We start from the raw sequence: 26,006 nt of genomic DNA on the forward strand, positions 1-26,006 counted from the left end.
CTAGGCTCAAGCCAAATTGTTTTAAATTCATTAACCTGGAAACTCTGAGAAGGAGAAGCTGTCGCTCACTGAGTGGAGATGGAGCTTGATGTATAGTGCTTAGCTGGCCTGATGTTAACATGATCTGCACTTTTTCCTCTCGAACCTTCATCTCTAAACACATGGTGGCGCTGTTGTAGCAGTAAAGATAAAAGGTGCCATACCTAATACAGGGTTACAGGCTACTGTTAACTGAGTTTTACAGTCCAGATGGTTTACTTCTTTGCTGCTTTGTGTGGTCTTTCCGCAGAACATCAGGTAAACACTGCAGCAGTCTGGGGACAATTCTCTCTCTTCCCCCAGCAGATTTGTGCACAAGTTAATTAGCAAGAACATTCACGTAATTAGGAGGAACACAGCCCTGGAGGTTCACACTGTGCAGCTGTCCAACCTGAGGGTGAGGCAGCTTTGTGATGGACGGAGACCTGCACACCACTTAAACCCCTGCTGTCCCCACAGTGTGTGGGAGGGGCAATGAGATGGGTTTACACTGTTATATTTATTCATTTTGCTGACACTTTTTTCTCCAAAGAAACTCAGTGTTAATATGTTTACCGTTATGTATACAACTGAGTAATTTTATCGGAGCAATTTCTAAGTCCCTTGCTCAAGGGTACTACAGGCAGAGATGGGAATTAAACCTATGACCTTTGGGTCCGAAGGCAGCTGCTCTAACCACATTACTGGCCTCCTCTGCTATTTATCTGTTATTCATAGTTTCACCTAATCATCGAAGTGATTGAATATGATAGGAGTCTTTTAACTGTTCACACTTTGTCATTTTGGAGACGGGTAGAAAACCCCCAAAATATAAAATTTCTTTTGTATTTTTTGTGTTAAAGTAACAGGTATTGTGTGGGACCTATGTGATCACTGTGACACATTAATGGCTCAGCATGTGGAAGGGACCCCTCTTTCTCCAAGCACCTTTTAATCAGCACCAGTGATGCTGCAGCTCATCTACGTTAATATAGGTGCGCGTGAGCAGATGGCTGCTGGTGTGAAGGGCTGTGGAAGTGTGTTCTCACTGCCTTTAGTGAGTATTCAGCTGTAACAGTGTAGGAGGTGTCTAATTACCCTGAAACCTGTTACGCTTTCCAACCAAGTGTTGTAGATCTCTTTTAATAGTAATGTCCTACAAGAAATAATGGGATTACACATATGAAGATTGTAAAAAATTTTCACCTGTATATTCTTGGTTTAAATGTGCTCTTGCTTCCCTCATCAGATGGGCCGTTCACGCGAGAGCATTCCCCAGACCTTCGGGAGGTAATTAAGAAGGGCATCGCAAAGGTGCTGTGCGTCCACAATCGGCCCAAGTGGGAGTGCAGCATGATAAAGCAGCTTTTACATAGTTCTGCTCTTAGCTGTTGAGCAGTGCCTTGTGCCTGTGTGTTTTGGGTGGGTGTGGAGCTCTGTACCGAACACAAGGTAATTCGCACACAGTTTCAGATCAGTGGACAAGGAATGATCGCACCAAAACTCCCTCTGGAATTCCCATGTTCCTTGAGGGAGGAAATTAAGGGAAGTTCTGTTTCCTTTAGGGGAGGGGGATTGGAGGGAATCCCAAACGGTTCTGAACCAGTGGTTCATGTCTATACAGACGTCCACCCCTCGAAGAAAGTGCTGCTCACTTAGCTGTCCACTTCTGGGCCTTAAGTCTGTGTTTCCAACAATCAAAAGTATTGAGTTCCTCAATTTATTGTTATTAACAACCTGATGTCCAGGGAGATGTTTAGGGCTGCAGACTGATACTGGCTAAGGAACTTGGATTTGTGATCAGAAGCATTGTATCAGTGTGCTTATCCTCTTGTCACTTACTAGTGTAGAGTTAGCTGCCTTTGACCCAAAGGTCGGAGGTTCAAATCCCACCTCCAGCTGTACTACCTGTGTGCAAGGTATTTACCTTTAAAAAAAAATTGCTCCAGTAGCACTACCCAGCTGTATAAATGGGTAAATAATTGTCTTAGTGTTGCAAGTCACTTTTGGGGACTATTGTCAGCTAAATGTATGATGTACTAGTCAGCTGTGCCTTTTGTAACAAGGGGTGAGAAGGCAAGAGCATCTGCATGTGACCCTAGAGACCACTGAGGTGATGTGTGTTTCCAGGTTATTAACTGCAAACTGTCCAGAGGACAGCGGTCACCAGTGAGTCTCGAGATCACGTGTGAATGAAGCACCTGAGGAATGTCAGTAAGAGTCTCTTTTTCTTCCAAGTGTAGATGTGTTAGAGCTATGTGGGTACATTTTTTGTGACTAGGCAGAACAGTCAAGTGTTATAGCTAAAGATAAATCTTTTTATAAACTTTGTGTTATTGCTAATATAGCTAAAAATCATGTCCTCAATAATGGAGCTATTTTCATTTTGTGTGTCACTACAGAAGGAAGGTCAGAGGTCACTCAGCAGGGACAGCTGAGGGCACAGAAACCTCACCACTCTAATTTTGTCCAGTCAATTAGCAGCTGCTCCTCATGGCTCATATGAGCCCGAATTAGATGCCTTTCGATTATGCCTTAGCCAGCAGACTTGGTCAGCAGTCATACTGAAGCGGGCAATGATCAAATACAGAAATGCAAAATCTAGAACAACAAAAATGATTCATGCGCTCTTGTTTTATGAAGGTCGTTACTGATTTGTGAGGGAGGTGCTGGGGTCTTCATGTGGTTGTGATTCTGGGTGTTGAATTAATATCAGCTCCTGTCTATCTGCACCGTCAAGACATTAGGCCCTCTGGTCTGCATTACAGTTGTATCCCCATCCTTAGAGAACGGAAAAATTATAAGGAGGTAGTCAGCCTCTCCCTCACCCCCTTAAGTGTTCCTAAAGTGTGCCTTTAATGAGGCTATACGGCCTTTATGGGGCTGTTAGCCGGGGCTCCCAGCATGCCTTTCATCTGCAGTCATCCATCCTACACAACATGACATGGCCAGGTCAACACCTTGAGCCCAAGCATCATTGACTGGGAGCTGTCTGAGGAGGTGCTCTCCCTGATTTATGTTCAATCAGGCCTTTTGCTGCCACCTGCTCCCTTGACTAATGTCAAAGGAGCTAAACCTCTGGCCTGGGTTTCATGAGCCAATCTTTCATGACCTTAACATAGTAATTTATCACCAGTACATATCAACATGACATCGGTGTGCTTTGGCAGTGGAGAAACAGGTTTTGCGAGACATGTTCGAACACTTTGCCTTGTAGGCAGGTGAGCTGCAGAGATTGAGGTGTGAGCAACGCAGGACGGAACTCTTCATTTTACTCATCGGTCACTTGATCCTCAGCCCTCCTCACAAACGCCCCCACAAGTATTTTCGTTGTCTTTATAAAAGCTCGCAAAGTCTAAAGAGATCAGTGTGTGTGTACGTGAAGTGAGCTCACAGCTGGAGGATGGCCCTTACGAGGCTGTCTGCATGCATGTGTGCGCTCTTGCTCGCGAAGAATCGGCAATTGAGGGAGTCCGCTCTTGCGTATTCACCACGAATCTAGGGATGAAGCCTGCGCTCCCAGCTGTACGAGTACCCACAGTGCCTTCTTTGTGAAGCGGCGCCCCGTCACCCCCCCTCCCACACACACACACACACACACACACACGCTTGGTCCGGAGCTTCTTTCTGTGTAATCCAGTCAGCTTTGGCCTCTGATGAATTGCGTGGAACAGTTTGTCAATTGAGTCCCTCATCTACCTTGCAAAGCCTTATATCAACTTCCCTGCCCTGATTCATGGCCATTCCCATAAAAGAGGCAGCCAACATTTCATTGATCGTTTGAGAAGTATGCAACGCAAGCAAACCATGACAGGCGTCCTTGCAGAGGTTGTTTGTTTTAGTACCTCAGAATGTGGGAACGACTCTTTCTTATTGCCGTCTGATCCCGGGGATGTGAAGGGAACGGTTGTGTAATTTGCCTCTTCGGTAGGTGAATGTAAGAACCATCTGTGTTTTCTTTGATTTGTGGAGCGGACGGTAATGGCTGCGTTCGTGCAGGAAGTCTTTCCGCTCGACTTTTCTTCCAGTCGGTCCGTGTGCTGTAATTCGCTGCTCTCTTACGTTTCCGCCTCGTTCCATTCGTCGAGGGTCTCCCGTTCTCCTCGCTGCGTGGTCCTCTTCCGTCGCTTAATGTCATCTGTTTGACTTTTTTTTTTTTTTTTTTTTACAAAGCACTTCCTCTTAATTGAACTCACGCAAGGTGAGCGCTGGGTCTGTTTCCACGCGCGAGTTCGAGGTTCAATTAAAACCAGGCCTAGAGACGGCAAGAACCCATTTACATCTGTTACGGTCATGTCCTGATGTTTGTGCGTCTCTTCGCAGAACAGCCTCAAGGTAATCGCCCTTTGTCCCATCTGGTGTGAGAGCTCATTATTTTTAGTGAAACAAAAGCCTGAGATGTTCCTAATAGTTTTTGCCGTGTTTACCGTGTGTGAATTCGGTGTTCCAGAATCACTCCCATGCGGAACAGACTTTTGGTTTCAACTGTAAATACTGTGAGAAAGAGTTGTGGCACGGTGGCACAGCGAGTCATGCTGCTGTCTCACGGCACCTGAGTGGTGCGAGAGGACGTGGGTTCGATCCCTGCTCAGTTTGCGTGGAGTTTGAATGTTGTCTGTGTGGGTTTCCTCCGGGTGCTCTGGTTTCCTCCCACAGTCCAAAGACCTGCTGTTCAGCACAACCCGTGAGTAAATGGAAATTCAAAGGCGAAGGATAAGATCTTCTTGCGTCTTCATTCGTTCCCCCAGGTCAGCCCAAGTTAAGGACTGCCTGCCCTGAAAGTGCTGCATCGACCACTTTCTTCCCATCGTAAGTCAGTTTCTGCGTACAATGAAACGAGGACTGCCATCCCAGCCGTAACCCACAAACCCTTCAGCCCAGATTTAGCAACCCCAGTGCACGACCACTACAGTCAGGGGAGTGAACAGTATTTCTCCTTACATGCTCATTAACATCTCTTCTTCGCGAACAACTGTGAAGAACTCGCAGAAGAAAGGATTACTGTTATATCACCATCAGCAAAATACCCACCTTGCGCTCAGAGTCTGGAAATGTTGCTGCTCTGAGGGTCTAAATCCCTGTGGCTGCATGAGGTTTGCGGAGGAAAACAACCAGGTAGGGCAAAGAGGAGCTCCACCTCTATAACACCCATCTCTCTTTGGTCCCTTTTTACTGTCTTTCATATACATTTACTCGCTTAGCAGATGCTTTTCTCCAAAGCGACTTCTAACAAACTATGTAGTGTTACCACCCTATACCTTATTCACCAAGGTGATTTACACTGCTAGATACACTATTTACACTGGGTCACTCCTCCATACATCAGTGGAAAACACTCTTGGGCACTCACACACTATGGGTGAACCTGAACAGCATGTCTTTGGACTGTGGGAGGAAACCAGAGCACCCAACGACTTACACTGCTAGATACACTACTTACAATGGGTCACTCATCCATACATCAGTGCAACGCATTCTCTCTATCACTTACACACTATTACATTATATAGCAAAAAATGGCAGTTTACCCCGTAGCCCCTGTAAATGGCTTTGGCTGTTTGTTTTTTTTTTTTTTTTTTGGGTCTGGTCCCAAGGCTGGTTTATTACCATCTCGGTGTCACATTGGGTCAGTTTAGCAACGTTTATCCGTGGAGTGCAGCAACAATGGGGCAGCTGACTCATCTTGCTCCAGTAAAATTACTTGGCTGTAAAAGTGCATAAGTAGTTAAACACTGTATGTTGCTTTGGAGAAAAGCATCAGGTAATTTAAGAAGATCAGTTATGGTGGTGTAGCACTGTTGCCTCACAAGTTATTCAACAGATATTTTTCTCCAAAGTGGCATACAATGATTATTAATAATTTCTGACATCTCTATGCAAGGTGACTTACAGTGCTAGATACACTACAATGTACCTTACCTACAGTCATTCACTCATCTACACACCAGTGCAATATAACACACACAAAGGACAATTTAGTCACCAGTTCACCTGAAACACATCCCCCAGCACCCAGAGACATACTCTCTCTCTTTCTCTCTCTCATATATATCCCATATGGGGTCGCGGGGAACAGGACCCTAACCCAGCAACACAGGGCATAAGGCTGGAGGAGGAGGGGTCAGGTCCCACCCTGTGGCAGGTCTGCAGTTCGAGTCCCGCTTGGGGTGCCCCCTCCTTAGGCCCCGGTTCACCACGACCCTGCTTGGGACAAGCGGCTTCAGCTATTTTGCGTGAGAGAGAAACTTCAGGGAGCTCAGGGGTTAGCAGTCAAAGGGTAACTCTGGCCTTTGCAGATAGCAGCACAGTTGGCACTCAGTCTAAGCTTTGTTTCAGCACCTTGGAATGTCAGCGGTGCTTTGGGCCTGGGTGTGATCTGGAGATAAGAGCTTTAGCACAAACAGCGTTCGTACATTCTGAATGTTTGAACTGAGCATGTGAAAGGTGTGTGAAGTTATTAAAGTGCCTTCAGGTATTCAGACCCTTTGAGTGGGGGTGTGATAAAGTGTTTTACTCTGGTATTTCCCCCCCATTCTTCCCTGTATGGAATCAGGCTTAACTGTGTCCTCAACTTACCAATACAACTGGGACTGAAAGTCTATTCATAACTGGAATGTCACTTTTATCCTGTCACTACTATTATAGGAGCCAAATAATAGATTGTTCAACTTTTTGAAAAGTTTGGTTCTTTAAAAACCTGAGACAAAGCTGCAATGTACTTAAAAAAAAAAAAAAAAAAAACTACTAACATCTGCCCATCATTAAAACCAGATTGTCCAGGGCAGGGTTACAGTGTTGTGCTGCATCCCAGAAACAAGATAGGATTCACCTAACACACACACAGGCTGATACCGATTGTCCCATGTGGGCTCGTGGCGAACCGGAGCCTAACCTGGCAACACAGGACGCAAGGCTGCAGGGGGAGGGGACACACCCAGGATGGACACCAGTCCATTGCAAGGCACCCCAAGTGGGACTTGAGCCCCAGACCAGCCAGAGAGCAGGACCCAGCCAAGCCTGTTGCACACAGTATAACACTTCATTATTAATTAAAAAAAAAAAATACATTAAAACTAATTTAAAATGACCAAAAAGAAGTGTCATTGCCACTACCTCCCGCTCAATCCTGTTACCTCATTGCAATTAGATTTTCTGTTGACTTAGTGTTTACAAATTAACTTCAATAAGATAGGAAATAATTTTTTTGTAAGCCATTGTTAACATCAAGCTAAGATTAAATCTAAATGTTTTTATTTTTGGTCGGTCGACCCTAAGCCTGCCTATGTCAATGCATGTAGTCCATGTGTACACTGTCAGTTGAGGGGGTCCGCTTATTGCAAAATGAGCAACATCACAAGGGAAGGGCCATGACCGAGTGACTAGAAACCTTTCCATAACAAAGCTGGAATTTGCTAAATTTTTTTTTATTTCTGTCCTAAGTAATGCAGACTTGATCAGACTGCTTGTGTCCAACTTCTTAAAAGGATAAAGGGATCATGCTCAATAAAACCATCCGATGGGTACAGCTCAAATGGTGAACGATGAGGAAAAAGGAGTTTAGTAGCAGAGACCGGTGGCACGTTTACGGACGTGCCTGTATGATGAACTGAGCTTGCTGGCCACCTCACAAACATCTATTAGCAAGGGATAGGAGAACGGACAACTTGCAAATAATGGAGGATATTTTATTTCTGAAACCAGAATCAATGCTCATTCGACGCAGAACATTTACATAAACTCCTTGACCAAACCAGCAGTAAGGCTCAATAAAATAAATACAGAAGCAGATCAGGATGTTAAACACAAAATAATGCACAGTTCAGAGGCAGAAATTTTAACAGCTTGCTTACCTCTCGCTTTGGCAACTGTCCTTCACAAATCCTTTCACAGTTTAAAATAAAAGTATGACTTTTTTTGTAATAGTTAAAAGCAATAATTGGTTGCTGTTAAAATGGTTTGACTGGAATTTATGACAAAAAAATTGGCAGCAAATGTGCTTTTGTCTTCATATATTTCCGAACACGTATATTAATGACTATTACAAAAAGAACTTTTTTCCCAGTAGACCGTAGTCACCCAAATTTCAGTATCAGCCAACTGCGCTGAATGTGTTCCAGCCTGAGATTCCTGATACTATGCTGGTGATCTGCTCACTGGATGTTCACACACACACACACACACACACAGCTGTGCTCTCAAACAGGCCCGGGGGGCATCTGCACGCCACCTATATTCAACGCCTTGAGCAAGCAGGGCTCACATGTAGCCCGTTACTCAGGATGTACCGAACATGCAGGTGAGCACATAAGCCTCCAACTCCCTCACAGCTGATTTATAAAATATAATAATAAAAAAAAAACAGTAGGAAACCCATTCCATTGCTTGAGTCATGTTCATCAGTCACTGAGCATTGGATGCCATGACCATTCTTTGTGTGTGTTAACCACCAGGCAGACAGATGTTTTAAGTGTGCAGGGCTGTCATGCCCATCCAAAAGCACTGGTGCATTTTGTATCTCTCTGCCCCCACCCCACCCCACCCCACCCCACCCCACCCCACCCCACCCTACCCTTAACATGAGAAATATGCTACAGGTCACTGCCAATGGATAGGGGCCAGAGAGAGACACCACCACACTACTGTCCACCAAGTCCCTGAAAACTGGCTGTGAGGTAGGGCAGGTAGCACCACAGGAGCTGAAGCTGTGCCAGGCTTAGGCCTCAACGGAGGGAGGACCTTTAAGGTTCTAGAAAAGGTTTTGGTCCCAGGAAGGGAAGTGCTTTTGCTTCCTGGAGCTCAGGCATTCATCTCAATTGTTTCAGTAAAATGGGCAGTTGGTAACTGGAGGAAAGGGGGGGAAAGACTTTTGATGTGGGTAAATGCATCTGTTAAGAACTGATGTTGTGTAAGTGTGAATCCTATAAAGTGTCAGATTTAGACACTGAGAAGGATGCCTCTGTCTGCCTACTGCACCAACATAAGGCAGCTGTCAATCCTCCTGGGAAGGGTGGCTCTGCAGACTCCAGACTCCAACCATTTCAGTCCCTTTCTGTCCAGTTTATGAATATTCCTGGGAAGTAGGTCTGAAACACATGATTGGCAGCTATAAAGGCTCTGTGAACAACTTCAGTTACAGAATTAGAACAGATAGCATTTGAAAGCATTTGCCCTTGACAGAGGAGTCCACAGGGATTGATTCTTCCTTATAAAGAGCCATTTGCAATGTTTCTACTGCTACTCCTCATTGCTCCTTGTATCTCCCTCAGCTTTGCCCTTTCACACAAATTGTGCAGGGAATCGGCCAAAAAAAAAGTTCACTGGTCTTTGAGCCAGTGCCATGTGAGGCAGTAGTGTCATCTGGGTCTTGATCCTTCTACCTCCATCTGTATGGAATTGGAGCGGCTGTTCCACTCAGCTCTTTCCACTGTCCACGTTTCTTCTTGAGATAAGAACTAGGCAGGGATACCCAGCACACTTCACATGCTCTTCCTCCATTATCCAACCCTCTTTCACAGTGCTTCATACAAAGAGTGGTGAAAATGCTGTCAATAATAAAGTACAATGCATCCACCAACACTCAAGGATTTTTTTTTTTTTTTGGTTACAATAAACCCCATCAAATTGGCTCAGTATCCACTTGACATCTTTACACCCCGTTACAGCAAGTGGCAAGTAATTGTCCAGATTCTACTCTCCTCTTGGTGTTCCCACAAACATTAGAAAGGACTCAGGCAATGATCTTCTGAGGCAGCTCTATAGAGACCTTCAGGAAGATGGCATCATCTCGGATGTAGTTTCTCTTTCGGATCTCCTCGTGGGAGATGAACTTGGGATAGCCAAATCCGAGGGTGCTCTCATCCATCGAGTCACGGGAGGCCCTACTTCCTCCAGCTTGGGGCCTCTGGAAATTTTTCCAGTTTGGGTCAGGGCTGAAGGTCTCTGTGATGTGCTGGGGCTTGGAGATAGAGGGGTCACTCTGATCCAGCAGAGAAAAGGTGACACGACAGGGGAAGGGCCACTCCAGTAGGCTGTCATACTCACCAGGCAGTACGCGAATGTAGACAGACAGGTGCGTACCCTCACCACTCCCATTTCCATCCAGGAATGCTGAAGCCTGCAGCCGGTATCCATAGCGGTGGCTGTAGAAGGCGGGGCTCAGACACTCCAAGTTGCCACGTTGTCGCGCCTCCGCCAGTCGCCGCGTGTAGTCGCACAACTTCCACACGAGGGTGCCGACACGACCCGATGACAGCTCCTCTACTTGTCGCCGCAGCTCAAGAATCTCCTGCCTTTGGCGGCTCACCAACCCACACATCAGCGTCAGGTGGGCCTTGGCCATGTTCTCCAGGTGATGACCCATGGCCACCTTGGAGCACTGCCACAAGGGTGAGACAGAGCAGAGAGTCACAGCCAGGAATCTCACATTAGTATTTCAAGAATTTAAAATTTATCTAGCCTTAGCAAGCAGGATAACTACCTTTACAAGAATACAGCAATTTCCCCGACTGAAATTTACACGTGCAAAATGTTCCACCGAACAATCTAACGAACATAAACACCACCTAGCAAAGTCAGTTCCTAGCAGCTGTGTGAGACTTACCCTGTGTTTGCATCCAGCTTCCCGAAAAGGGCAGAGCACAAGGATGCTGCCACAGCCATCTCGCATGTGGGCAGCCAGGTCCTCCCTGGCCACGCTGACCACCCCACACTTGCGTGGGCATGGCACTGGGAATCGTGGGCAGTGGAACTGGTGGTTCTGTTAGTTGGGAGGGGAGAAAAGGTCAAAGAAAAGAAACAGACATGCAGAGGTGGCAGGTAACTGTAGAAAGTCCAACACTATGGTGGGAAAAGGAATTGTGGACTTATCAAAAGTTAACATTATGATACCACAGGTTAGAAGAAAAATTCCTGAATTGTGTCACAGCAACGTGACATACAGTACACACATCAGTGTATGCATCTAATAGTTTTATTACACAAGCAAAGAACCCAAAACACACACACAAAACAGCAACAGACAGATTTTACTTTATAAGTATCTGTTGATAAGTATAATTAAGGATAATTTCCACAAAGCAACTGTAGGCATTAAATATAATGGTCCCTGTGTCCAGGGTCTCCAATTCCATAGGCCAACCTGCAAGGTATCCCACACAAACTCCTTGCCACAGTGCCTGCAGGGCTGTGTACGCTTGGGGCATTCAGTCGCACTGTGCTGGGTCAGCAGACGCCGTAACATCCGCGCTCCACACTTGTTCTCACAGTACACACTCTCCTGGGGGCATGTACCCTGGTGGTCCTGGAAGGGGGTACAGAGCAGTGGTCTGATCTCAGGATTCTAATCACCTTTGATATAAATGATTGATATGTGGGGCTGAGAGTTCAGTGTGCTATTTACATTTATTCATCTAGCAGATGCTTTTTCCAAAGCACTTTACATCTCAAAGAAATACAGTTTGTGCATTATTGTACATTAAAAGAAAGAGAGCCATAGTTGCAGACATGTGATTCTTAAGTAAACCTAATTTGTTTCTTTCCACTTATAGCACCGATGCTCATCGCACAAGTAGGTGCATAAAACTCAGAATAGGCAATTCCTGATCATCTTCCTATATATTTCTTTTTTTAAAAAAGGTACACAAACATTTACATATAACATAGGAGTAGCGGCTGTGTAAAGGCTTATCTGGGCATGACCATAAAGTTATGGTGCATGAACATTTACACTTGACATGAGCTTAAGAGATCATGAGCGAAGTGAGTCTGGAAGAGGTGAGTTTTCAGACCCTTCTTAAATGTGGACAGAGTTTCAGCAGTTCTGAGTGACAGGGGGAGGTCATTCCACCACAACGGAGCCAGAACCGAGAACCTCTGTGTGCAGGACCACCAAGACCTGTTGCCTTGTGATATAAGGTAATGCTCAATAGGTCTAGATATGTGTAGTGCAAACCACCATTATGAGACAACACAGCAACGCAAACAGCAACAGTATTGTCTGGGATTCAAACCCACAACTTAACCATAGCCCTGCTGTCATCCTGCTGCCTTCTCTTTTCTGTACTGCTATAGTCAAAGCCCATAAAGGCTGCATTTCTTTTCAAGGATAAAGCAGTAATTTGTAACTGATTTTGAGAAACCTTTTGGGTATCAGTAATGTAAATAAATGTAAATGGGTATCAGTGTAGTTTGTTAAGTTCTGTGTTTGACACCGGATGCAAACGTGTGACACCAGACATGAACCATACAGCACCTCGTATGCCTGTCCGGTGAAGTCGCCAGCACAGTGCTCACAGCGCATCCTACGCTTGCTGCAATCGTGCTGCAGGTGGCCCGGCAGGTCGCGGCGTGTCAGCTTGGCCAAGCAACGGTTGGGGCAGGGGATCACGTTGTATGCGCAGGTGGAAAAGTGGCCCTGGGAATAACAAAGCAGGAGGAAGAGATTAAACGTAGGCCATCGGCACTTCACGGAAAGTACTGCACACGTACTTAGAACTGGGAGCACTATGGATGAAACTTTTACACAAATTAACTACAGCATTAATGATGCTACAGTAAAATTTAATAGATTTCTGATTTAATGGACAAAATTCTGTGGTTCAAATGTCAGTACTCCCCCAGTGAATGGGGTTGAAATGCCATCTGAGGGACTGCTGTGGTTTCCTGCAGATCGACAGATCACTGGACGTGTGTTCCGAGGGGACAGAAGTCATTCCGGGTGCTCCGAATCAATGTTGTAAAATTGGATAATGTGTGATGTCTACACTAGGTGTGGACCAGTTGATAATTGAGGCGCATGCTCAAGGAAGTACACACACACACACACACACACACACACACACACACACACACCGTCTGAACTGCTTGTCCCATACAGGGTCGCAGGAAGTCAGAGCCTAACCCGGCAACACAGGGCATAAGGCTGGAGGGGGTGGGGACACACCCAGGATGGGACGCCAGTCCGTTGCAAGGCACCCCCAAGCGGGACTCGAATCCCAGACCCACCGGAGAGCAGGACCCGGTCCAACCCACTGCGTCACTGCGCCCCCCTCAAGGGAGTAGAATTGATGAATAAATAAATACATTTAACTGATGCTTTTCTGCAAAGTGACTTACAATGTTAAGCTTCTTATTCACCCGTTCATAAAGAAGTGTAATTTTACTGGAGAAATTTAGGGTACAACAACTGGAGGTGAGATTTAAACCAGCAAACTTTGGATTGACAGGCAGCAGCTCTAGCCATTACACTATTAGCTTCCTCCATAATACATGGACAAGAATGTCAAAACTGAACTTCTCATGCTCAGATCAGATCAGATCTGATGCTCCTGAACCTCATGTACACACTTATAAGAAGTGTTTGCTAAGCAACGCAAAGCAGGGAGCTCACTTCCAATTAAAACACAGCCCCAATGGCCCCCTGGTAGTTTCTTCCCTGTTCACTCGTGACTCCGCCTTCTGCTCCACTGCTACCACGATGTCAGAAACCAAGTGTGCAGTGGAGGTGTGCAGGGGGCAGATCTGTGGTTACCTGCAACTGCTTCACCTGGCCTGTCCAACGGCATCCCTCCTCACTGTGAATGCAGCGGATCGTCAGTCCCAGGATCTGTTGTTCCAGCTCTGGGTCTGGATAGATCTGCAGGGTCAAAAGGTTGAAGTTCAAGTGAGGTGATGTAGAACCAGTGGAAGAAATGAATAACACGGTTTGCAGGTACAACAGGCTGGGGAATCCACATGCATAGTGAGTGACTCAGCAACAAAAAATTTAAAAGTTAACATCTCCACTTCCTTCTTTGCTTTACACACACATGCAAAAATGCAAACACAACAAAGCTGTTTTGCCACATACTCAAATAACATGACATAAGAGCCAGTGATTATAAAGCATAAAGCACCATTATGAAGATTGAATCTAGTTATAATAAACTACCCACCTATTCCACTGGTAATGGACTAAATAGAGGTGAAGGTATACTGTACGCATGTGAAAGTGTGCGAGGGGTGACATTGTTGAAATAACAGAAGCGCACGACTGGTATAGCACTAATCGGAGGTCATGCACCAGCACCGAAAGGACAAAGAAAGTCATCTCTTCTTCGCTGATCTTATCTTCCTTGACTAACACCTTTCAACGAACAAGCAAAATTATAAATTCACACACACACACACACACACACACACACACACACACACACACAATTTTCTGAACCGCTTGTCCCATACGGGGTCGCGGGGAACCGGAGCCTACCCGGTAACACAGGGCGTAAGGCCGGAGGGGGAGGGGACACACCCAGGACGGGACGCCAGTCTGTCGCAAGGCACCCCAAGCGGGATTCGAACCCCAGACCCACTGGAGAGCAGGACTGTGGTCCATTATAAATTCATAAACCGACTATTTCCTACAGTAGTTTCAGAAGTTATAAAATTTTTTAAAAGGGTTAAATAAATAAATAAATAAAATCTTATTTTGTCTCTCAAAAAAGGCTTTAATTTTCCAGAAGACAAAAGAACACGAAAGAAGAGCATTGCAAAGAGGAGAAAACCCTGCTGTGGAGTAAAATTCTGCCCCACCAATGATGACAACATTAATACATTAATAATATTATTATTATTATTATTAATAATAATAATAATAATAATAATAATAATAATAATAATAATAATAAATTAGAGCAAACCCCCTCTAGAGTAATGGAATTACCTTGGCATAATCCAGGGGCAGCTGGTCCTCTGGGCACTTGAAGACTCCCTCACTGCAAAACACAAAGAAGAGGCTGCAAGAATGTGACAGTGACCCCTCCGTTAGTGCTTTTGGCTTCCCTGCTCTCCTGACCCTTCCCGCCAGTTCCCGTGTCCCATGATGTGCTGTGGACACTGAAATGTCTTCTACCTTCACAATCACTCTTGCTTTGACAGGCCCATAGCTTTCACTGTGGAATAAGCAAACTTCCTCAGAAGCACTGGAAAGACGCATCATAAGCGTGATTAAACAACAACCAGGAGATTATGTCTGAAAAAAACCAGTCCACACTGAAGACTTGAAGAGTGAACCAGGGCCCAAGGCATCTGGGTAAAAAGAGGGCAATGGATTCACTGGGACAGTCTAGGCCTCAGGGCCATTTGGAATGGGCACACTGGAAATTTCTGCGTTCAGGGATAGGAACCAGTATAGACACTAGAGTCCAGTGACGCAGCCCTTGCAACATTTCAGGGGCTCCATACAGTCTTTTGTGGCTAAAGCCTGCCAGGGACCCAAGCTTTCACCACAGAATCCAGAGATGCCAGGGAAAAGTCGAGAACAAGGCCCTGCATATATGTGCTTGAGCCAATATAGTCCTATGATGTCATGAGAAACCACAGCTGATGCTCATCATGCAAGGCTGGTTTCACTGTCGGGCCTCGGAGAAGGAAGAACCGGTTATACAAGATTCTGCTATAGCGTTCGTTGCCCTTTACACAAAGATGCCCGAGAAGGAACCAAAAGAGTCACAATAAAACTTTCTGGGGAAACGCATCACGCAAAGGGATGGGCCACTGAGACAGAGTTCCCCAGTCCTTCCATGGCTCTGTTCTCCAGGGGCGGGAGCAAGGCTGTGAAATTGGCCACTTACAGAGCAAACCAAGCAGAACAGGCCAAGGACAGTGGATGGGAGGATGGGTAATTCAGGGTAACAGAGATAAATCTGCTCCATTAATGCTGCTGCATCAGATGGGACTTGGAGAGTACATGATTCCCCTTGCTCAGGACACACTGCTATTGGCAGGGAGGCAAAAGCGAAAGGGAATCGACAGTGACCGGTAGCGAACACCGTGCTCCTTAATGGAAAGAGCTCACAATTTGCATCTAAATCTCTCATTGTTGTGCCATCAGATAAAGAAGAGAGACAGTGACAGCATTGTGTGTCACCAAGGTAAAAATAACACTCTACACAGTGCTAGCAGGTGAGTCAGTAGTTACAGAACTGGACTTGTGACCAAAAGGCTATAGGTTCAAATTCCAAAACAGAGCTACCATTATACAAAATTTTAACTTATTTGTTATCATACCATTTATTTATCATTATTTATTTACTATTTCAGGAAATATCTAGCTGTGAAAATGAATAAGTGTTACAAATGCACACACTCCAGAGGAGACGCTAACTGAATTAACAGCGAAGGACTGTGGGCCTTGAACAACCATGAAGGATCACACAGCAGCAAGGTGCAGGTCTCAGGCTACGTCTAGCAAAATTGTAGATGGTGCTGCACAGGCAAAGTCAGAGCATGCTGGCTGTTGGCCAAGAAGGACCAGCAGCCTCCTGGACAGGGTGGCTGTCCCAGCGTTAATAACACAACCTGACTTTCAGGACCCTCCCCCCCTACCCCGCGCTTGCTCACGGAGTGTCTTGGCACTCTGCGGAAGGACAGTTCACAAAGGACACAATTAAGGAGGCGAGTCTGCAGCTGATAGGAGCTGGCATTTCATGACATTCACTGACATACACCCCCAACAAGCAGTGCCTTGTGACGAACAGCAAGCCCTCCTGATTTTACAGTGCTTTTGGATCTCAAATTTATGCCTTTATAACAGGAAACCTGGGACCTGCCTGCGCATTATAATACTACTGACATAATGAACACACCCCTCTACAACACTGACTTGTTATGGAACTCGACTCCTAAACAAAATTACTGCAGCTTTAGGTTCTAGGAAAGAAACTGCTGTTGTCATCATGAGCAAAGTGCTCAAACACAACTGCTCACTGTAAACTGCATCAGGAAAATACATTTCTGAAATTCATGACAAAAAAAGAACAGCAGGGGTGAGTACACAGCTATACTGTACTAAAGATAAGCACCAAAAGTGTAAACCATCACGATCGTGGAAGTGTCTGCCAAGCAAACATGGAACGCATGGGGAATGCTGTGTCTTACCACAACTCAGCAGCACATCAGCGCCCACGTACTGATTAAAATACAAATCCACAGAGAAGAGAAGACAAAACCCGATCAGACAACTTGACACCAGAACGCTGCAATGACGTTTACCCCGGCCATCAAGTTTAAAAAACATTATGTTTGATAAACCTAAGACCCGATCAGGGTTCAGAATGTGGGTAGAGCACCACCTTTAAATTGTCAAGACTAATGTGGGGTCGCAGGCACTGCCAGGGTGGTCCGATTTCGGATCTTCCAAGATTAAAAAGTTGTTTACTCATTTTTACACTACACAAATGTATTGCTGGTTGTGTCACACGCACATCCCAAAGGAGCGAAAAGCAGTATGAAACAGCGAAACAAATTGTTGATTACTTCTTATACATTTACATTCATTCATTTAGCAGACGCTTTTGTCCAAAGCGACGTACATCTCAGCAAAAGAACAATTTATGCATTACATTGAGAGAAGGAGACATAGCTGCAGACATGAAAGTCTCAAAGAAACCTAATTCGTTACCTACCACTTCCTGCACCAAGGTTCATCGTTCAAGTTGGTGCGTAAAACACAGGATAGATAAATCCTCATACCCTCCTACCAATTTTTTTTTTTTTTTTTTTTTTAAATAATATAAGATACACAAGCAAGCAAATACAATGCCGGAGTAGAGGCTGAATAAATGATTTATCTGGTGATGCTCATGAAGTTATGGTGCATGAACATTTACACCATACATGAGCTGGAGAGATCTTGGGCGAAATGTGTCTGGGAAAAGGTGAGTTTTCAGACCCTTCTTGAATGCAGGCAGTTTCCGCAGTTCTGAGTGAGACGAGGTGGTCATTCCACCACAATGGAGCCAGAACCAAGAACCTCCGCACTTTACCTTTCGTGCGCGGGACCACCAAGCCAGCAGAAGTAGACGAGCGAAGGGTCTAGCTGGGATGTAGCGGTTGATAAAGACTTGTAAATAGCTGAGAGCAGTTCTATTGATGCATTTGTAGACAATAACCAGAGTCTTGAATCTGATACAAGTGGTTTGTTATACAACTGGTTTGCTGAACTGAAAGTTAAGGAGGGCATGGTGCACACAGAAAACCCACAGGCTCAAGAGCTCACAGCTTAATGCCCTGTTGAGTCTTCCTCATCTGACAACATTGTCCCTGGGGGCCTGCCTCTCCACTGGTCATCACCACGACCACCACGACAGACACTGCTGATGGCCAGGGACACGTCATCCATGCTTGAACTGCACCGATACAGAAAAGAACTTTCTGGAATTTTAGGGAGTACTCTCCTCTTTCTCAGTTTAAACCTCACCACTAGTCCCTGGAAAGTAATGTGTCCGCTGTTACCGTCATTCCACATAGTAAAGCATCATCACTGATAAGGCAAGAATGTGAACATTTGTAAGTTGAGAGTGGTTGTTGGGATTAGATTCTTGAAGCCGTATATATGTACAAAGCATCACAGTGAACTCCACCAATAATGGGCATAGACTCAGCACCATGTGTGAAGAGTGCGAGTGGTTTGAGCTGTACTGTAGAAATGGGATGTGAATGGACTGCAAGCAAATCAGCAGAAAGTGGGAATAAGGGCACAGCTGTAAGGGTAAGTCTTAAAAAAATGCACTCCTTTTGAAAAGCAGAAAAACCAGCTCAATACCACAAATATAAGCAAAAGTAACTTGAGATCCGTCCAAAACAATGAAGCAGCAAATTCAGCAGCAACCACCTACTGTACAGAAGCCATCCAGCCGTCAGGCTCCTGTAGAAACTCAACATGTCTTTTACCTCGGGTTGAACAAGGGACACACTATCCTCTCATGCTAATGGGCTTCTGCACTGGTTCGACCGAGTCTCAGTTCCACCAGGCGTCTCAGGCTCTATCCAGGCTGCTATCGAATGAACAAAACCCTCTTGCATAACCTTGGCAACAACAAAAGACGATTAAAAGAGATAATAAAGGAGAGCACTCAGAAATAGAACAATCGGAAAATTTGTCAGTGTTTGCATTTGGGCACAGCCTCCTTCAGAATATTCAAGGAATAAAAAGTGGATAAATAAAGCAAAGAACGCCCACTGCAAATGACTTATTACATCATAATTCTTGGATCAAAACTGCTTACTGAAAATGAAGTGCTGACATTGTACAAAAGCAGAAATCACTAACAAAAACAGAATGTAGAGACCAATACTGAAACTGATATCCATCTGTTGTCACTAACTACTTGTCCAGTGGAATGCCGCAGTGCTCTGTGGTCTAACCTGGAGGCACTGGCCAGGAGTCAGGGGACACCATGGACAGGACACCAGTCCACTGCAAAGAAATCACACACATATTCGCACACTACAGGCAGTTTACAATCACAGCTAACCTGAAACACATGACTTTGGACTGTAAAAGGAAACTGGAAGCCAACACAGAAATATGTAGAACACTCAAACTCTGCAATGATTGAGCTGGATTTGAATCCACTGGCCAGAAGCTGTGAGACACCACTGCAACACAATGTCATCCCACAAAATTCTATGAAAAGAACACAAGTGGTAAGAAGTAAGACAGAAGGCAGGTGAAAAAACTGATTAAAGTTAGCACCAGCAGGAAAAATGTTAGGCATCTATTTCTGTCTTTGCCTGTTCTTTAAGCATCAACCGCCTCAAGGCTCATGAGCCGAAAAGCACCACTGTCATGTCCTATGGCGATAAAATGCCTTCCTTCAGGGAATTTGACCTTGGGGTTCACTATTTTGACCAATCCTCATTTATCCATTTGTGTTCTGTTATATACATCAACATCTCTAAGTAATAAAATCAGTGACTTTAAAGCCTTCCTCTTAAAAAAAAAAAAAGGAAGGACAGTTTTTGATTAAACCAGGATTTCTTGGTACCAAAGTGACATTTACAATACAGTCAGTCATGAGATATGACTGTTCGATTTACAAAAATTCATGTATACAAAAGAACCTTAATGCCACTTTTTCACTTACAAAAAAAAAAAAAAAAAAGGGGGGGGGGCAAATAGGAGAAGAGCCGAGAACTCCATGCCAAAAAAAAAATAGTCTGTTCACCCCTTCAAAAGTGGTCATCTCGGCATTTACGGTGCAGGCACGTGTTTGATAATCTCTCTGCTTACTCACCCATTTGTGCTGTTCTTTTTCTAACTGTTCCATGCATCATGGCCATGGCTTTAACAAGTGAAAAATTATGAGAGGAAAAAAAGGTGTGAAACAAAGTGGAAACGCCAGAAAAGACTGAAAAGCTATCCCACTAAGTGCGAAATGAGGAGGGATGCGAGGCAGCACGACAAAGAAGTTATGACGGCCTTACAGCTCTCTATGTCTACCGTCTGTACCATCTACACACAAAAGTAGAAGTTAAAGACTGCAGAAACAGTCGTCGGTTCTCCTAGCATGAAAACTTTTGTTACCAAGGCAAGTAATGGAGATATTGGAGAGTTGCTACAGTGGACCATTGATTCTAGAAGCAAGCACGTGATAATAAGCTTTCTCCTCATAAGAACCACACCATATACATGTGAAACGAAGCTATCAAAATAGATGACAAAACAGCTAAGAAACTGACTCTCTAGGGAAGTCATGGTTGGTCTGAAAGATTTAGGAAGAGGGGGTTACTTCACAACATTTAAATAACAAACAATGCAGCATCTGCAGAGAAAAAGTAGCAAATGCATTCCTAGAAGAATTGTATAAAAATAATTTGAGAATGTGGTTATGTGAACAAACTATCTTCCCTTCCCTCGTGTTTGCCCTCCAACTCCCATCTTCGTACCCACAATCGCCACACTCCAAACACTCACTCTGGCCTCTCCCTACCGTTTTCCACCTCACCTCAAGCCACAACGTCAAACTCCTTTCAGTAAGCATTAACCTTGTTTCAGAAATATTTCTTTGTTAATTTTTTTTACTTTAAATATTTAAACTGAGGGGGTGCGGTGGCACAGTGGGTTGGACCACAGTCCTGCTCTCCGGTGGGTCTGGGGTTCGAGTCCCGCTTGGGGTGTCTTGCGATGGACTGGCGTCCCGTCCTGAGTGTGTCCCCTCCCCCTCCGGCCTTACGCCCTGCGTTGCTGGGTTAGGCGCTGGCTTGCCACGACCCCACTTGGGACAAGCGGTTCTGAAAATGCGTGTGTGTGTGTATTTAAACTGCTCTAATGGTGGTGCAGTTCAAGAGTGACCTTGACATTATTGAGTGCAATTAACTTACAATGTGTGTCCCCTCCTCCTCCAGCCTTACACCCTGTGTTGCCAGGTTAGGCTCCGGCTTGCCGTGACCCCGCTCGGGACAAGTGACTTCAGTCAGTGTGTGTGTTTAATAGGTTTTTTGGTTTTAAAAAAATGTGAAGAATTACAGAAATAATGGTTATCTTGATCAACCTTCTGGGTAAAAAGTTTTTTTAAAAAAAAAACTGCCCATTTTGAGGCTCAGGAAAGCTTAGTTTTTTCCCCTCTCATATAAATTAATGGTAATGAGTTCGGCTTACAAAAATGTACCTTATAAAGGGATTTTCAGGAATGCATTACCTTCTTAAGGCAGGGGGAGAGTGTACAACATCTGAAGCTCACACACTATCAGCATGTGTGCATACCTTACTCTGCCTGTTTACACACCCTGCTGGGCTGTAGGAGGACGAGGAGATTTGATGACAATTAAAGTGGACTGATATCTTTTCAAGAAAGATGGCTGGAAGGACCAAGCGGTTTCAACTTTCATGCATATGCCTTAGGCTCTACAGTGAGTCCTCAAGATGCTGGGGAGGGGGGGGGGAACACCTCTTAATTAGCAAATGGCACTAAGCTTTCTGTGTCCTACCACACCCTGTACCACCTCACTTTACTCATCTCACTTCACTTCAGTCTACTCCTCTCTTGCATTTAAATATCTCTGCCCATTTATTGACTTGCTAACTTATTTGTTTGGTTACTTTACATGTGTATGTACGTTCAAATATGTCATACACATACATTCATAATCCACCTCTTTGTTAACACAACGTCACCTGCATAGGTGAAACACAAGACCCACGACACTGACACTTGCCGTTTGACCATCCAAGCCGTACAAGTCACCACCAGTACACACTTGTGAGTACCAGGCAGCCTAGACATCACCTCTCAGTGGACTGTACCAGTAAAGTGCCACCTTAATGTTGGAGGCCTGAAATCTTCCACAAAATGTTCTTTTTCCACAGCGTAGCACCAGGCACCAAACCGAAAATAATCCATATAAATAAAGAATTTAGAAGAAATAAATTGATTTGAAGATATAAATAAACCTCAATTTCTCCCTCATGCATAACTGACTTATTACTACTCTCCATTTGTTCCAGATAAGATGAGAACGAAGCTTGATTACAGAAAGGACTGAATGATGGAGAATATTAGAATTATTCATTTAGTCTTGGTGCCAGCTGGAATGCTAGTGGAAAAATGTACGATTACCCTTTACCCATGTATAACTGGACATTCTATCAGAGCAATTTAAGAGGAGTCCTTAGGTCAAAGCAACACAGTGGTGCAGCGGGTAATCCTGGCACTTGCCAATTCCTGAGCTGTGCAATACAACAGCGGATCAAATCCACTGTCTACGTGGAGTTTGCACGTTTTCTCAATGCTCAGTAGATTTACTCTAGGTTCTCCAGGTTCCTCCCACAGTCCAAAGACATGCAAAGACTATGATAATCCACTTCTACATCCTCCCTTACCATACAAACCAGTTGCCAAGCAATGACTTTGATTCAGCTGCACTTACCCTAAAACAAGAGGTAGGGGGATTTGAAGCTACAGCCCTCTGTAGTTTTAATGAGGATGAACCTGTGACCAAACCGCCCCAGGCACCAGATTGGACAGGTTGGTCCTCAGCTATCAGTGGTGTTACTTGATCTACTTAGGATTAGAAATTACTGAATTTTTATAACAATGAGAATTTACATAACATTTCAGCCAAAGACATAAACTAAAAAGTATATATATGTTACAGGACAATGATGAGAAGAGAAATTTTAGGGGTACACTATACAAAAGAATAAATTTGACAGTAAGTTATAGTCTTATTACACTGGAAGCAAACTGAAAATGCATGTTAACTAGCAGGGGAAGGAAGCGTACAACAACTGATTTCACAAATATACAGTGCGGTTGTGCTGAACATACCAATATCAATCAAAATAGCAAATCACATATCGAAAAACAGCCTATGCCACTTTGCACAAACTCAAATACTCTCACAAATATAGTACAGATGACAATGAGAGTCCAGCGACCCAAGGTGCGCGCACCATTTTCTGGCTACTTGCCCCACTACAAGTCGAAGAGAGTATCATGTTCCCGACACCTGTCACGAAACTGGTTATTTCACATTCGGAGTCTGCACCTGGCAGCTGACAAGGGAGAGTCCAGGGGGTGAGACTACCCCACGGGAACGTGCAGAAGATCTCCTTCTGCTCGGCTCCTCCAAGCCTGTCTAAATGGCGCCAAAGTAGTACAGACAGTTTCCATGCTGGGGCTGAAAACTGCAGACAGACGGAAAACGTCATCAGGACACATAGCATTCAACAGGTCACCGGGTTCAGTCCAGCGGCACGGCCTTCATCTCTCCCGTCGAGCCACTCGCAGCACTAAGGCCAAAAATTACCTGAAGCGACAGCGATAACAGCAGCACAATGGGTGGGGATACCGTGCAACACAGACACGGCACGCGCCATCACCTTCCCTACTTTCATTCCGTAGCAAAACAGTTGACAAGTAGCTGTGTAGAATGAGCAGAGTCCAGTCCCCTTCATTATAGGGTGTGCGGGGTGCAATGTTGGGCTATATGAATGCGCCACACTTCTCTCCCCATCGCTTTCGGCGACTAGTAGCACTGAATATCCATAAATTCACACCTGTTGGTCCATGCCCAGTCAAAAATAACACATCCACCCACGTGAACGCCCTCCAACACGAAATCACCCAGGGAACAGGGAATATAAATATTCTATTACAACCACCATCCATCCAGCTGTGGACAAACAGTCAACAGACTAGCATGGCTGCAATGAGACCTTGTATCTTGTACAGCTGTAGAGCGACTGCAGCTCCCAGTCTCTGCTTTTTCGAAATGGCCATTTGCACATTTTAACGGAGACCAAAACATGATGGGTTTTATTCCCAAAAAAAGCTGTGGCGTCTATCGGTGGACACTGACAAGGACTTCATGGACAGCCTGGTCTCCAGTGTGCCTTAGCCGAGGCTCCTAACATGGACTGCTTACAAAGAAATACACGTTAGTAGGTAAATAATGTGGGAACTATGTACAGTATGCCACACAAGGAAATGAGTGAGGGGAAAAAAAAAATGTAACGAGTTATGTCAAGTGACTCAGTGACTGACTATTTCTACACATTTCTCAAGCAGAATCAAATCTGGGAGAGGGAAGGAGGGCACGAAAATGTCGGGAAAGACCTACACGCTCGTGACAGCGCAAAATTTCGCCTCCTTTTTGTTACCGTCAGGTTCATTATCCAGCGGCAGAAAAGCGCGCTTTTTCGTCGGAGAGATTCTGCCCGCGCGCGTTAGCCGGGCAGCGAAACGACGAAGTCTCGCGAGAGCACAGCGCACACAGGTAGCTACAGGTGGTGACACCTCTAGGTTACAGGTAAACAGAAATAAAGAAACCAGCAGGTTTCTCACACGGAAGAGCTGTGTAATCAAGTTCTCTCCGTATAGAAGTCAGTGCTCGAGTTCCAATGTAGTTATCTTACTTAACAAAAGGGAATTTTTTTCCCCGTTTTACCAACATCTGAAAGATAGATGGACCCGCTGTCAAAATCGCACTTGTCACACCGGTCCTCTAACATCGCACTGATCAAAGACTTAATAAGAACTTCACGCTCGACATATTTCACTTAACGAACCCGCGAATAGTGAACTAGCGAGCACACGCTGCTGTTCATAATAATAATTCGTCACATCGTGTTTTCTGTGAAGGATTATACAGTGTAGAATACATAATCCCTGGGGCATCGCGTACTGTTGCTGGCAAATGCAATCACATGATTCAAAACGGCGACACACGCTGTTAAATCACGTCCTCACCTTAGGAATTCTTGCAGACACGTGTCACAGAAGCGGTGTCCACACGTAGAAACCTGTACAGGTTCCCTCATTGTCTTGCTGCACAGAGGACACTGGAAGCGCCTCTTGGGTTTCTCTAGAAACTTGTAATCGAAGCCCGGCATCGCGGACGGCGCCCGACACACGACACGCAAAGAACCGCTCGAAAGTCGCCAGAACAGAAGGCAGCGGCGGCTGTGTAGTAAAAAGCGGCCGCGCTGCTTTAAAAAAAAAAAAAAGACTAGTAGTACTAGTAGGTCAGAATCCGAGTTAGGTTGTGAGTGTGCGGTAACGACCGACCCACGGACGGACGGACAAGCAGACTGTGTCTCTCTCTGTCTGTGTCTCGGAGACGCCGGACTCTCGGGTCGGATCGCTCGCGATCCGCAAACACACGCACACACATACGGCCCCTCTTTAAAATAACTCGAAGCGCCAGCTGACGGCGCAGTACAAAGCTGCAGTTTACAAAACCCTCCTTCCAGCGGAGACAAGCAGGCGGCTCGTTTAACTAGTAACAAACTTCCCATCTGTCAGGTTTCCGTACGAGGCCCCGCCCCCTTTTAGAAAAGGAGGAGTCCGACGTGCGCGCGCCACATACGCGTTAGGAATTAACGTGCCGTTTGCTCTTGTTTTACGAGCTGTTGTCTTACTTAAAACTTTTTAAATCTTATACATAGACTACATCCTATTTGTGGTGAGTCGTGAAGCATTGTTACCGTTGTATATCATTTCGTGTTTAATTATGTAATTTGATATTAGGTTTGAGAACGAACGAACGAAAACACACACGGCACTCCAAGCGGGCTCAACTGTTATGAAGGTTCAAACTCCGCCGCACGGTGTCGCTACAACGCGCTAGTGGAAATTCGTGGACACGTGTTCGTTTTAATTTGTTCACAAAATCGGTGTTAAACGCGTTGGAGAGTCGTTGTCCTCGGGTAAACTTGAAGCGGTTTG

General features: G+C 45.1%; 1 protein-coding gene across 1 annotated transcript; it reads right to left on the reverse strand.

Annotated features, from left to right (window-relative positions):
• Nucleotides 1–8,592: 8,592 nt before the first annotated feature.
• On the reverse strand, nucleotides 8,593–25,573 carry LOC108921171 (TNF receptor-associated factor 4-like). The gene is made up of 7 exons (XM_018730512.2): nucleotides 25,029–25,573; nucleotides 14,717–14,768; nucleotides 13,547–13,651; nucleotides 12,269–12,430; nucleotides 11,156–11,317; nucleotides 10,619–10,774; nucleotides 8,593–10,393 (listed from the first exon to the last, which is right to left on the reverse strand). The coding sequence occupies exons 1-7, from the start codon at nucleotides 25,169–25,171 to the stop codon at nucleotides 9,746–9,748; spliced, it is 1,428 nt and encodes a 475-aa protein (XP_018586028.1). The 5' UTR covers nucleotides 25,172–25,573; the 3' UTR covers nucleotides 8,593–9,745.
• Nucleotides 25,574–26,006: the final 433 nt, after the last annotated feature.

The sequence above is a fragment of the Scleropages formosus genome, chromosome 4 (genome assembly GCF_900964775.1).
Source record: "Scleropages formosus chromosome 4, fSclFor1.1, whole genome shotgun sequence".
In the NCBI taxonomy this organism is placed as follows: domain Eukaryota; kingdom Metazoa; phylum Chordata; class Actinopteri; order Osteoglossiformes; family Osteoglossidae; genus Scleropages; species Scleropages formosus.

Bases quoted from the DNA above. Each gene is read 5' to 3' on its own strand.
- LOC108921171 (XM_018730512.2), bottom strand. From the start codon at position 25,171: ATGCCGGGCTTCGATTACAAGTTTCTAGAGAAACCCAAGAGGCGCTTC. The intron at 10,775-11,155 runs GTTGGCCTATGG...CCCAACTAACAG, and splicing joins TTGTGTGGGATACCTTGCAG to AACCACCAGTTCCACTGCCC. The intron at 10,394-10,618 runs GTAAGTCTCACA...CCCTTGTGGCAG, and splicing joins AAGCTGGATGCAAACACAGG to TGCTCCAAGGTGGCCATGGG.